We start from the raw sequence: 14276 nt of genomic DNA, 5'->3' as shown, positions 1-14276 counted from the left end.
CTTTCATCATATTAGAAGTCTTCAAAAATGTTTCATAGTATTTTTTTTCTTCTAATAATTCCTGTTCACTTTTCTCTTTTATGGTAAAGAAGTTATCATCACATATATTATCATTTTCTTCATCCGCAATTTTGCATGCTTCTTGTATTTGTTTTTTTAATTCTTCTTGTTCATCCAAATATGTCTTTTTATTTTTTTTTGAATTTAATTCCTTTTCCTTATTCAATAATTCTTCTTCTTCTTTTTCAAAAGCTTGAGACCCTTCTTTTAATAAAATATCTTTGTAATATTCTGAATAATTCAACATATCACGTTCTTTTTTTTTGTCATCCTTATTGTTGTCGTCATCATTATGATCATCATCATCGTCAACATTATGATGTAATTTCATTTTTTTTTTTTTCCTTTCATCCTGGTTTTCATCTTCTTTGGATTCCTCATTACTTGATAATTCCGTTTCAAAATCACTGTCATGAAAAAAATTATCATTATTTTTATCTAATAAATTTGAATCCTTACTTTTTAATTTTAATAATAAATTACTAAACTTTTTTTTAAATTTCGATGTTAGCAATAATCCCTCATGATCTTCATCACTACTTGAACTATTGTCATCACTTACAGATATTTCATCTTCATTTTCTTCTACTATTTTATTATTCATATTATTATTTTTTAAACCATTTATGACACTTTTCTCTTTGTTATTATTATTTTCTTCCATTCCTTCTTTATTCCTATCCAAAGAATTCATATTTTCCATATCACCTTTTTCTATAATTTTATCTATATCATTAAAATTCAAAGCGTTATCTTTTTCTTTATTAACCCCAATATTATTATCACATAAATTTATATCTGTGGAATTTTTTCTTTTTTTATTCTTACCCATTATATTATACAAAAAAAAAAAAAAAAAAAAAAATCAAAAAAAAAAATTAAGTAAAATAAAATAAATGTTTATGCTCAAGTTTTTCCTATAATATGTATAAAGGATAAACCTACATATAAATATATATACTTTTTTGATTGTTTAATTATGATACATTTTAAATACGAATAGGTAAATAAAAATATAATTATATAAATATATATATATATATTTTTTTTTTTATTACAAAGATTTATAAAAGCTACTCATATTATATATATGATATAGATTTATGTAATTAAACGTTAAGAAAAAATACAGTAAAAAAAACAATCTATAAATAATAATATTCCAAAAAAATAATACTTATAATAATTTAATTTATATTTTCTTTCTTTTTTGTTATTCATTTGGTTATATATTATATAAATATTTTGATAAACATTTGGAAAAAAAAATATATATAAATTATATATATTTTTATTTTATACATATTAATATATGTATATATAAATTTTATGGAAAGATAATATTATATATAATATATATAATGTTTAAATAATAAGTAATGACCAATTTCATATTCATAAAAACAACATAATAAATAAATAAATAAATATATATATATATATATATATATACATTTTTTATTGTGCAGTATTTAGAGGCATATAATATTATATATTTATTTTTTTTTATTTATTTATTTTTTTCTTTAAACATAAAAAAAAAAAGGAATAGTTGCTAAAATAAAACATATATAAAAAAAAATTAATTTGATAAAAAGAAAAGGAAATGAATGAAACCCATATAATAATCAAAAAAATAAAAAATAAGTAAATAAATAAAAACAACATTATTTATTTTTATTCTTATATGTATAAAAATATAAGGAAAAATATATATGTATGTAGAATTATTTTATTATTTATATATTTAATTATTTAATTAATATGTTAAAGAGAAAAAGAAATTATTAAAATAAAATATATAACTTTTTTTTTTTTTTTTTTATAATAAAACAGTCAAATGTAGATAAATATGTGATTCTACAAAATTTTGTATAAACTTTTGATATAAAATACGGAAGAATAATAATTCTTCATAAATATTATGTTATTGAAATTAAAGCCTATATTTGTCATCTCTGTAAATAAAATAAAAAAAAACATAAACAAGTATATATGATAAATAAATATATATAAATATATATAATATATAATTACAGTGGTTGAAAAGGTAATCGTAAGGCAACTGGGTCATAATATTTACATAGGTTTCCTAAAAAAAAATAAATATAAACATATATATATATATATATATATTAACATGAGTATGTTTATATAGCCTTAAATGTAATCGTACAGTTTTTTTTTTTTTTTTTTTTTTTTTTTTTATTCCTATATTCATTTGATTTACCAATATATTTCATAGATAAATCGTATCCAAAATCGTTATAAAATAACATTTGTTTTTCCATATATCTCCTTCTGCTTTCATTGGACACATGTTGAGTGTCAAAATATGTAATTTTTAAAAAACGATAAAAATAATATGATCCATAATACACAAGACCTACAAGATATTACAAACCAATAAAATAATAAACACTAATTATATACATACATATATATATATATATGTTTAAAACTGATAAAATTTTATAGTTATATATATTTATGTTTTCATAAAATCATTTTCATATATATATAAAATATATCCAATAAAAAGCTACCTCCACATATTCCAAATAAAATACTGTGAGTTATGCTTGGTCCTTTTATACTTTTAAAGAAGCCTCTAAAACATATTCTGCATATTCCTTTAAAAAAAAAAAAAAAAATTATAAAAAAAAAACCAAATATTAGCAGATATTAAGCTTATATATATATATATATATATATTAATATTTACTTCTTTTTGTTTTTCTTCACACACACATATATATATAACAATTACCTGCTTTCTTTTCTTTTCCTTCTAATTTATTTGTTTCCATTTTAAAAAAAAAAAATTGTTCTACTTTTTCTTATATATTACAATATGTATTATCAAATGACGAATAATATACACAAAAAGGGGGACATAATGAAATATCTTTTTTTTCATACAAAAAGAAAAAAAAGAAAAGCTATATATTTAAAAAAAAAAAAAAAAAAAAAAAATTAAATGATATAATATAGTATAATATAAAGGCATTCTTATATAGTTACAAAAAAAAAAAAAAAAAAAAAATATATTATATGTAATATATATATATATATATATACATATATAATTAAAAAATTTAAATATGTACATATATTATTCCACAAATTGTATGACAAAAGAATGTATATTATATTTATTTAAAAAACATATTGTATTATATATTTATTTAATTTTTTTTTTTTTTGTTATTATATTATTTTGTATAATATGATCACCTTGAATATGTTATGTTTTTAAATTTCATAAGTCGTTGTATAATAATGTGTTATAATTGATATTTGCCATTTTCTTTTTATTCCTCCAGTAATTATAGCACATATAAATTTAATATTTAAATTTATGTTGATTTCATTTATGAAAAAAAGAAAAAAAAAATGCATAATAAATAAAATGGCTCCTTGTTTACTTTAATTAAAAATATAAATATACATACACGTTTATAATAAAAAAAAAAAAAAAAATAATATAATACCTAATATAAAGAGAAAAACAAAGAACACCTCTTTATAATATAATAAAAACGTATAAATGTCGATAAATGTTTCATTTTTTTTTTTTTTTTTTTTTTTAGTTATTATTTTTATTTTATTTAAGTAGATATGTCTAAGAAAAAAAAGAACAGTAAAAATAAAAATATTAACAAATACTTCAACCCTAAAACCATTACAGCTATATTGTTGTGTTCATGTTATTTTCTCTATAACACATTTGGTAGTGTATATATCATAATAGTTTTGATAGCCATCATTTTTTTAAATTTAGAAAATAAGAATGACAGCTCTATAAGTGCTTACTCCATATTTAATAAGGGGAAAAGATATTTAATAGGAGATTTGAGGATGAATCAAATTGAAAATGAATTCAGAAATACAAAATATAATAACGACAGTGAAGATAATTTTTTAAGATACGAAGATATTGATAAAAATAAATTTTATATTAAAGGATCATCAAAATATAATAATAAACTATGTACATGTGGGTCTAAAAAAAAGTTTAAAAAATGTTGTGGTATCATTAAAAATAATTCATCTGATTTTTAAATGTTAAATAATGTTAATTTATATTATTTTTTTATATAATTATATTAATATATATATATATATATATATATATATATATATATATATTTCTTTTTTTTGTCGTTATTGCTATTAGAAATCAACCCTGCTTTTTTAAAATATGCAATGATTAATAAGACCAATTTTGTATTTTTTTGTGTATGTTTTATTTTGTTTTTTGCTTTTTTTTTTTTTTTTCAAACTGAAAAATTGATAGAACTAATTATCATTTCATCTTATATATTGATAATAGAATTATAATTATAAGCTACAAAAAAAAAGAAAATTAATTCTTGAAACACAAATATATTAATATATATATATATATATATTATTTATTTAACTACAATAAAAAAAAGAAAAAGTTAATATTTTTTACTAAAAAAAAAAAAAAAATACATAAGTGAGAGAGTTTTAAAAAAAACCATATTATGATTTTATTGTTTTCATATGTATAATTATAAATAATCCACACATAAAAAAAAATTAAACAAATATATAAATATATAACCACGGCACATTTATTAAATATGGATATCAAATCAAAAAAAAAAAAAATTAAAAGTCGTCTTATTCTACAACATTTTTTTTTTTTTTTTTTTTTTTTTTTTTTTTTTTTTTTTATTAAATCATGTTCCACTTTCATTTTTCCTTTTAGCTTTTAAATTAAATAACTGTGATACAATATTTCCATTTTGACGCATAGTTTCTGAATTACCATAACTTTTTAATTCTTCAGATATCTTGGAAAATATTCTTTTTACATTTTCTACATTTGTATATTCTCTACCCTTTAAGGTTAAAATAAATTTAACCTGCAACGAAAGAGGTTAACATAAAATGTATAATATATATATATATATATATATATAATATATATAAGTATTAAATACATATATATAAAAAAAAAAAAAAAAATTTCTTTTTACCCTATGTCTTTTTAATAAAAACTGCTTTGCGGAATTTATTTTAATAAGTAAATCATTCATACCAATTCTACAAATTGAAACATCATAATATATATATATATATATATATATATATATATATATGTTTACATATTAACATAATTATATACATATGTGTATTCCCTAAAAACATACCTGGGTGTAATTCTTAATTGTTTTACGGATTTATTTTCCATCTTGTGTTTCAACTGCTTCAATTTTTTTTCCTATTATAAAAATATATAAAGGACATATAAAATATATAAAATATTATCTAAACCTTCATATATATATATTTCGTATTTTTACTTCTTAAAATCCTACCTGCATATATCGCTCATGCCCTTCTGAATAACCAGAGGCATCACTTGTTTCTTTTAAATAAAAATATTTGGTACAGCATATTTTGGGTATATAAAAACAGTTAACATTGTAATTATAAAATATCAATATATAAAATACACATATTATAAAAAAAAAGAAACGTTTTAATAACATTATAATGTTAAAAAAAATAATAATAAAATAAAAAAATCAGATAACATATATATATATATATATATATACACTTTATATAAACAATTTTATATCATATATGAAGTTGCATTTTTTCTAATTGAAAATACTAAAAAAAAAAAAAAAGAAAAAAAAAAGGGATAAACATATTATTAAAAAAAAAAAAAGTAAAAATGAAAAAAATTAAAAATTAAAAATTAAAAAAGTATATAAAGAATAAAAAAGATCTTAAATATATATTATAAAAAATAAAAATAATATTTATATCTCAACAAATCACATATATATATAATATATATAATATTTCAATTAAGATATTAATTTATTTTATGTGCGTTATGTTCTCATTTTCCTTCAAAACTATAAAGAGATATTATAATATTTCATAAGTACTCAGCATTTTATAATACACAAAATTATAAATATAATAATATCATATTATATTATATATATGTATATATTATTTTTAATTATTATATTTTCCTTATTTCACCTTTCATTTTCTCATTTATTAATAAATTGAACATGATGGAATATTTATTACAATTGCTATCATAAAATTTTTCTTTTTTTCGGAAAACATCTAACAGTTCATAAGCATCCATATCGAACTAAAAAAAAAAAAAAAAAAAAAAAGAAAAAACAAATAAAAATAATGAACTAAAAAAAAATTAATTTACAAAATTTCAAAAGAATAAATAATTAGATTGTGTTTTTTTTAATATATGTTCTAATTACATCATCTTTTATGAGAATATCAACACCATATTTTAATAATAAAGAAAATGATTCATAAAAACCATTTTTAATAGAAATGTGTAAAGCTGTATCACCATTCTGTTATATTCGAAAAGGAAAAATATGAAATACCAAAAAAAAAAAATAAATAAAATATATATTGTAAATGTACATATACATATATATATATATATATATATATAATTACCAACATTTAACAATTTTGCTTGTTATATTTACCTTATTTTTTATATTAATAATATCTTTAATATTATTTCTGCAAAGTATATCTAAACAATAAAAGTTGTTATTCAACACAATGATATGTAAACATGTATCTCCATTATCCTTTAAAAGCAACAATAAATAAAATTATATATATATATATATATAAAGCATATATATCTATAATGAAATTTAATATATATTTTATTTTGTATCACAATTTCTAAAACATCATATGTATATTTTCCTTATTTGAATTTTTTTACGTTTATATGTTTGAAGTCACACCCATTGTTTAATAAATAACAAAACATGTCAACATCATCGTTATAGGAACATATTTGTAGTAAATTGTTGTTATTCTAATAAAAAGAAAAAGTATAAAAATAAATAAATATAAATATATATATATATATATATATATATATATATATATATATATAACATAAAATAATATTTATGTAATATATATATATATATATATATATTTTTTTTTTTTTTTTTTTTTTTTTTGTTTAATAGTATCATTTATATATCTTCCTTTTAACCAAAAATTTAGAATTGATATCATTTTTTTTCAACAACTTTTTGGCTCTTTTGAGATTCCCTATTATATGATATAACAGAAAATTATATAAACATTGTAGGTATAATTTAAAAAAAGTAATAACAATAAAATATACCTATAAACACACACAACGCTAAATCAGATAATTTATCACTAACACGGTCACTTATTAAAGTTAATGATATCATTTTTATATCTTATTCCAATGATAAATTAAAAAAAATCATTTTTTAAAAAATATTAACATATCTGTTTTTGTATTATCATTTTCATATTTTTCATATATAAAATAATAATATTATTCATATTTTATATATTTATAATTTTTCCCCCTGAATATAGATATTTTTTACTTTTTTTTTTTTTTTTTTTTTTTAAATAGCTAATATAAATAGCCATTTTCATTTTTTTTTTTTTTTTTTTTTTCTTTATCATAGATACATTTAATACACATTCATAATTTTTACAAAATATTAGTCTCATATGATAAATATATTTGATCAAATTAAATAAAAAAAAAAAAAAAAATGTCTTTTAATATATTGAAAATAGATTAATTAAATAAAGAATATATCCATATAGACATAATAAAATATAATTCGCTCAACTTATATATATTCATACACATATATATGTATATATTCCTTTCTTTAAATTAAAAATAAAATTAATATTTACCATGTGATAAACAATTGTAAATACAAATCATATATATGCTACTTTGTATTATTAAAAAAAAAAAAAAAAAAAAAAAAAAAATTGGAACATTTATATATATATATATATGTAGTTTCTAAATGAACAATATATATAAATTTAATAAGACAAAAAAAAAAAAAAAAAATTAAATAAATATAACAATAAGTCAAATATTTCAAAACGTTTATGGTTAAAAATAAATCAATATAAATAACAAAACAAAAATAATATCAATTGACATATTAAATATCTATGGGTAAGTTATTTTTTAATCTTCTTTTTCTTTCGTCCATTAACCACTGAACAAAGGTTCTACAAAAGTGAAATTAAAAAAATAAAAATATAAAATATACAAATATAGTATAAAATAAAATATACATAAATACATATAAATATATATATATATATATATATATATATTAAACACTTAAAAGAATTATCTCAAAAGATATATTTTTTCTTACTTGTTCTTTCCTTTATCTTTTTTTTCTTCCTTTTGTAAATTTTTCTTCATTTTTGCATTATCCATAACAAAATTTAAAGCAATATCTAATGGAATATAGTTTTCATTATTTTTTAAAATATTAATTTTTGGTATTCCATTATCTGAAGATGATATGGATGTTTTCAATTTATTTTTTCCCTCATTTTCTTCATCATCATTAATATATATATTATCATTTGGTTCATTTTTCTCTTCTTGTATTATTTGATTTATTTTGGATATATCATCCTTTTCATTAACATTTATAATACGATTTTTTTCTTTTGTAGTATTTAACAATATATTTGGTTTTTCTTTATTATCAATATCCGTATGAGATGGTGATATATTCAATTCATTTATATTTTCATTATTAAAATCACTTTTCTTTTGTATTAATTTTACACTTTTACAATTATTTTTATTATATTCACTTTCCTTGTCATTTAGTTTAACGGAATCTTTTTCATCATCCATATTATTCTCTTCTGAATATTCCTCTTCAGAACTAGGTTGCTCTTCATACATATCTTCATTCACACTACTCTCTTTAGCATTGTGTATATTATCCTCCATTATGCTTAAACTATCATTTTCTATTTTATTTTGATATTTTATGGTTAACAATTTATTCAATATATTATCATCATCTTTATTATTCTTTTTGTATTCATAAAAATTGTTTTTGTTACTTCTACGATGATAATCAAAGGAACGGCTTTTTCCTTTTTGTGAATTGGAGACATTATTATTATGAAGATTTCCTGTACTATTGTTCTTATTTGGAATATTTCTTTCTGATACTACATTGTTTTCATGACATTCATGTCGTTCATGTATATCTCCTTTTTTATAAGAATTATCTCTTTCGTTTATATCATTTGTTTGTTGTATATCACTCTTTTTATATATATCACTCTTTTTATATATATCACTCTTTTTATATATATCACTCTTTTCATATATATCACTCTTTTTATATATATCACTCTTTTCATATATATCACTCTTTTCATATATATCACTCTTTTTATATATATCACTCTTTTTATATATATCACTCTTTTCATATTCCCCATTAATTTTCCTATCCCCTTCGGAGTTTTCAATAAATTTTTTTTCATAACTCTTTTCACTATTAGTTAAAATAACCTTAGGTTTAACTAAGTTGCAATTTTTTAACTTTTCCTCTTCTTCACTAAATTCAGAATACCAACTTGATTTTCTCTCTTTCGTTTTAGATACAGATCTGTGGATTTCATTTAAATAATTGTAATCAAAATCATCAAATTTTATTTTACTTAATGATATTAATTCGTTATCAAAACTATGTGAAGGTGATTTATAAATAGAAGAAGAGGAGATTTTATTATTATGAAAGAAGTTATCAGAACATTCCTGTAAATATAAATTATCACTTATATCATAAAAATGATTTTTCATTTTATTGTTACATCTTTCTTCATATAAATTACAATACATATATTTATAATAACTTCCATCACTTGAATAATCTTCAAATCTGTTTCTTCTTCTTTTTTTGTTATTGTCTTTATAATTTTCGTTTCTCAATTCATCATAATGATAATAATAATAATAATTTTTATTAATATTATTATTATCATAATTTTTAATATTATTATTATCATAATTTTTAATATTATTATTATCATAATTTTTAATATTATTATTATCATCATAATTTTTAATATTATTATTATCATAATTTTTAATATTACTTTCTTCTTTTACATTATTATAAGTTATATCTTTCGTTTCCTTTTCTTTATTTTCAATAACATTCGGTTTACCATCTGCTATACCATTTGGTAATTCCTTTTTTGCATTATCATGGTGTAAATTATTTATTTTATCTTCGTTTAACCTTTTTTCATATTCTTCCCTTCTAAGTCTTATTTTTTCCTGAAAATCTTTTCGAATTTTTAATTCATACATTTTTCTTTTTTGTTGGATTTCATTTCTCAGTTTATCTTCCTCCTCTCTTTTTAATTTTTCTTCACTATAATAATTTTTAATAATATCCAATTCTTCTTTTAATCTTTCATTGGAATTTTCTTTTTTCGTGTTTTCATCTGAATGTTTATCTACTAATTCATGATCATTATTTACATTTATTTTGGAAAATTTTATTATATTTTCATATATTATTTTTCTTTCAATCGAATCATCAATAGCTGAAGATAATAAATCATCACATAATCGTTTATCAATATCATTTTTTTTTTGTTGGTTTGAGAAATCAACAGAATAAAATAAAGTATTCTTTTCTTTACATGTCTTCAAATTAATATTATTATTATTATTTTTTTTTTCTTTCATATTATATAAATGACTTTTTTCTGCATAACTTTTTGATAAAATATTTTTTTTTGAATATGACATTTTATTAACAATATTTTTATTTTCGACATTTTTTTCTTGATTTATACTGTTTAATATATTTTCCTTTTTTTTTATTTTCTTCGTTTCCTTTATTTTATTTTCAATATTATCACTTTTAACATCTTTATGGATATCACCATTTATTTTATTATTTAAAATATGTGTATCCTTATAATTGTTATTATTAAAACTTTTTAACCTTTCTGTGTTTTTATGGACATGTGATTTGTTAAAAATATCATTATATTTTTCATTATTTTGTACTATAAGATCATTTTTTTTAATAGTTATAATATTATCTACACCACTTGATTTCATCATATCGAAATATTTATCTTTTAAATTATTCCATTTATTTTTACTTATATAATTTTTATTATTAGATGAAGAGGAATTTATTTGCATATTATTTTTATTTGATGAAATTCTTGTAATAACATTATCTTCTTCTAAATTTTTATTGTATTGTTCTTTATCATAACCTATAGAATATTCCATAGCATCAAAAAATGTTGTATTATTATGAACATCAATATTACCCTTTGATTTTTTATTATTTAAATCTTTTGTACAATCATTTATATCATTTAAAAGATAATTTTCATCATTGCGTACATTTTCCTTTTGATTATTATTTCCACTTATCATTAATTTTGTATCATTTTTGTTCAATAATTCATTTTTATTATTATATACATTTTTCTTCAAAGTATTTTTGATATTCTCCATTTTATCATTATCATAATATAATTTTTTATAATCTACATAATTTGTAATATTTTTCATATGTGCCTCATCATTCGATATACCATCTGAAATGTTAACATCAATATTATTTTTATCAGAATTTGAATTTTTTACTTTTTTGATATATTTAATATTTTGTACAATACTGTCGATTTTTTCAGATAATTTATTAGCCTTATAAAACATATCTTCATGTGATTCCCCTACATTATGAACAATATTATTATTATTATTTTTTTTAACACTATCATTATTGTTATTTATATGAGACATTTCCTTTTCATCATTTCTATCATCTAAAAATGATCTATTCGTTTCTCCCCTGTCAGTATTTTCACTTCTTATAGATTTTATTTCATTATTCTCAGAATAGTTTTTATCATATGAAATTACTTTATTTTTTTTTTCATTAATATTTTTTATTGTCATATCCACTTTCAATTTTTCTAATTCATCCTTTTTGTCAGTATCACCTTCTTTTAGTTCATTTTCATATATTCCAGAATTATTTCTTTCAAGTGATTTCTCAATTAATTTGACTTCTTTAAATTTATCTCTAATTTTTTTTTCGTCTAACATGAAATTGCCTTCATTAAATAAATCATTTAAACTTACATTATGAGAACTTGAATTTTTATCATATACATTAGTATGATCTACATATTTTTCATTATCACTATGATTATTATATATATTATTATCCTTTTCATATTTATCATATTTAAGCTCCTTAGAATTTACATTTAGTTGTTTACATATGTCAATTTTATTCAAGTCATTTTCCTTCCTATTATTATAACTTAAACATTTTTCTTCTTTATATAAATTTATATCTAAATTATTAAGCATTTCATTCTTATCCTTTTTTTCATCGTGTATTTTTTCTATATCATATGAATTAATATTTGCTTTATTTTCACTTGATCCATGTGATATGGATTCTATCCTTCTTAGTTCAATGGTATCTTTAGTTGAGTATTCTTTCATCTCATTATTTATCTTATCCGTTTTTTCTAAAGATGTTATATGAAAATTATATTTTTTATCATTATTTTCTGTAGAATAATTTTTACGATTTATATTGTAACTACTACTTTTATTATCCCCCTCCTCATCATCATCATCATTATCATCTGAAATATTAAATGATCCTTTATTACTATATTTTTCATCATTTTCTTCATTTGAAGTAATTATCATTTTTTTTTTATATTTATTAATAATATCATTTATTTTTTTTCTCTTTATATTCTTTTCATCTGAGATATAATCTGGGTCATACTTTCTCTTATGGTTTAATAACATAATCGATCTATTATTAGATTTTTCCTTTTCTTCCACAATAAGACTCTTATTATTATTATTATTATTATTTTTATTTATTTGTATATTATATTTTATAGAGCTTAAATTTGACATATCATCTTTTACAACCATATTCTTATCATCATAAGTGTTATGTTTCATATAATTTGATGAGCTTATATTCTTATATTTCTCATCCTTTTCATCTTTATGACTTTTTGTATTTGTCTCTAATAAATATATTTTTTTTCTCATATCTGAATTTATCCTTAAGGATATATTTTCCTTGCCCTTATCACTTGTTCTTTCTCTATCCATATTCCTTTTATCATCTTTCATAAACCTTAAATTATAATCAAAAACATTGTAAGACTTATAATTTGATGTCATTTTCTGATTTTTACAAGGGTATATTAAATGTGAATTATACTCATTTCCATAAAAAAAAAAAAAAAAAAATACAAAATAAAAATAAATAAATAAATAAATAAATATAAATATATGTATATATATTATTCAAACGAATAAAACGTGTGAAGCTTATATATATAAGGGTTATTGAACACAATTAATGACAATATAAAAAGAAAATATATGTAAATATGCATATATTTTTATAATTTGACAAGTTTTTATAAAGTTCAAATGTTTAACAACTTTAAATAAAAGAGAAAATAAATATTTCATAAAATATTTTCATAAGTTAAAAAACATTCACAAGTATATATTTATATATACATTTACATATTTTTTGTATACAAATACAAAAAAAAAAAAAAACATGACATATATAAATATGTGTATGCATATATATATATATATATATATTTATTCATTTATTATAGACAAATATATAATTACAAAAATTAAAAAAATTAGATATACACAGATTACAAACATTCAATGGATTAAAAAAGATTAATTTTTTTGTTATAATTTATTCCCAAATAGTAACAAAAAAAAAAAAAAAAAAAAAAAAAAAAAAAGATGGAAAGAAGAAAATAAAAAATAAAAAGTTAATATATAAAAGTAATATAATAAAAGATATACATATTTTACATATATACATATATATATATATATACATAGTAATATTTTTTATTTTATTTTTTCATTTTTCAAATTGTACTCTTTTATAATGAAAAAATTTACAACATGTTAACACAAAAGAATATTTCTTCATATAAATATTTTACAATAACAAAATTAAAGGAAATTTAAATTTATAATTATATTATTTATTTATACTTCAATAAATATATTTTATAAATATTAAATTATTCATATATTTTATTAATATTTTGTTTTTATATGTATAACTCACATATAGTGCTACGTATTATACAATTAAAACAGAATTAAAAAAAAATAATAAATAAATAATTTTTAATATATATATATATAATATTCATATTATATACATATCTTAATATATACAATTAAAATATAAAATAAAAATTAAATTTTAAAATTTAAATATTATATGCATATTAGACATTAT

The 14276-nt window shown here is 17.7% G+C and overlaps 6 protein-coding genes across 6 annotated transcripts in view; 1 reads left to right on the top strand and 5 right to left on the bottom strand.

The window, feature by feature from the left end:
* The window catches only part of PADL01_0824700 (protein KRI1, putative), a gene marked incomplete at both ends in the record, with an annotated part of 1836 nt that extends 944 nt beyond the window's left edge, over positions 1 to 892 (bottom strand). The window contains one exon of the mRNA XM_028681599.1: positions 1 to 892. This exon is cut by the window's left edge and continues 944 nt beyond it. Within this exon, the coding sequence (XP_028537961.1) occupies positions 1 to 892 (892 nt within the window).
* Positions 893 to 1996: 1104 nt separating this feature from the next.
* PADL01_0824600 (conserved Plasmodium protein, unknown function) lies at positions 1997 to 2870 on the bottom strand (the record flags this gene model as incomplete). The annotated part of the gene is made up of 5 exons (XM_028681598.1): positions 1997 to 2018; positions 2098 to 2152; positions 2291 to 2446; positions 2607 to 2693; positions 2831 to 2870. The coding sequence occupies 5 exons, from the start codon at positions 2868 to 2870 to the stop codon at positions 1997 to 1999; spliced, it is 360 nt and encodes a 119-aa protein (XP_028537960.1).
* An 811-nt stretch (positions 2871 to 3681) lies between these two features.
* On the top strand, positions 3682 to 4125 carry PADL01_0824500 (conserved protein, unknown function; the record flags this gene model as incomplete). The annotated part of the gene is made up of 1 exon (XM_028681597.1): positions 3682 to 4125. The coding sequence occupies one exon, from the start codon at positions 3682 to 3684 to the stop codon at positions 4123 to 4125; it is 444 nt and encodes a 147-aa protein (XP_028537959.1).
* Positions 4126 to 4772: 647 nt separating this feature from the next.
* On the bottom strand, positions 4773 to 5588 carry PADL01_0824400 (translation initiation factor IF-3, putative; the record flags this gene model as incomplete). The annotated part of the gene is made up of 4 exons (XM_028681596.1): positions 4773 to 4958; positions 5073 to 5139; positions 5247 to 5317; positions 5415 to 5588. 4 exons carry the CDS (start codon positions 5586 to 5588, stop codon positions 4773 to 4775), a joined length of 498 nt encoding a protein of 165 aa, XP_028537958.1.
* Positions 5589 to 6079: 491 nt separating this feature from the next.
* PADL01_0824300 (conserved Plasmodium protein, unknown function) lies at positions 6080 to 7325 on the bottom strand (the record flags this gene model as incomplete). Its single annotated transcript, XM_028681595.1, has 6 exons — positions 6080 to 6217; positions 6345 to 6443; positions 6585 to 6692; positions 6836 to 6931; positions 7118 to 7176; positions 7265 to 7325. The coding sequence occupies 6 exons, from the start codon at positions 7323 to 7325 to the stop codon at positions 6080 to 6082; spliced, it is 561 nt and encodes a 186-aa protein (XP_028537957.1).
* Positions 7326 to 8078: 753 nt separating this feature from the next.
* PADL01_0824200 (conserved Plasmodium protein, unknown function) lies at positions 8079 to 13165 on the bottom strand (the record flags this gene model as incomplete). The annotated part of the gene is made up of 2 exons (XM_028681594.1): positions 8079 to 8148; positions 8301 to 13165. 2 exons carry the CDS (start codon positions 13163 to 13165, stop codon positions 8079 to 8081), a joined length of 4935 nt encoding a protein of 1644 aa, XP_028537956.1.
* Between the last annotated feature and the right edge of the window lie 1111 nt (positions 13166 to 14276).

The sequence above is a fragment of the Plasmodium sp. gorilla clade G2 genome, assembly GCF_900097015.1.
Source record: "Plasmodium sp. gorilla clade G2 genome assembly, chromosome: 8".
NCBI classification, from domain to species: domain Eukaryota; phylum Apicomplexa; class Aconoidasida; order Haemosporida; family Plasmodiidae; genus Plasmodium; species Plasmodium adleri (nom. inval.).
The sequence above is the reverse complement of the archived record's forward strand: the minus strand, read 5'-3'. Positions and strand labels throughout refer to the sequence as shown.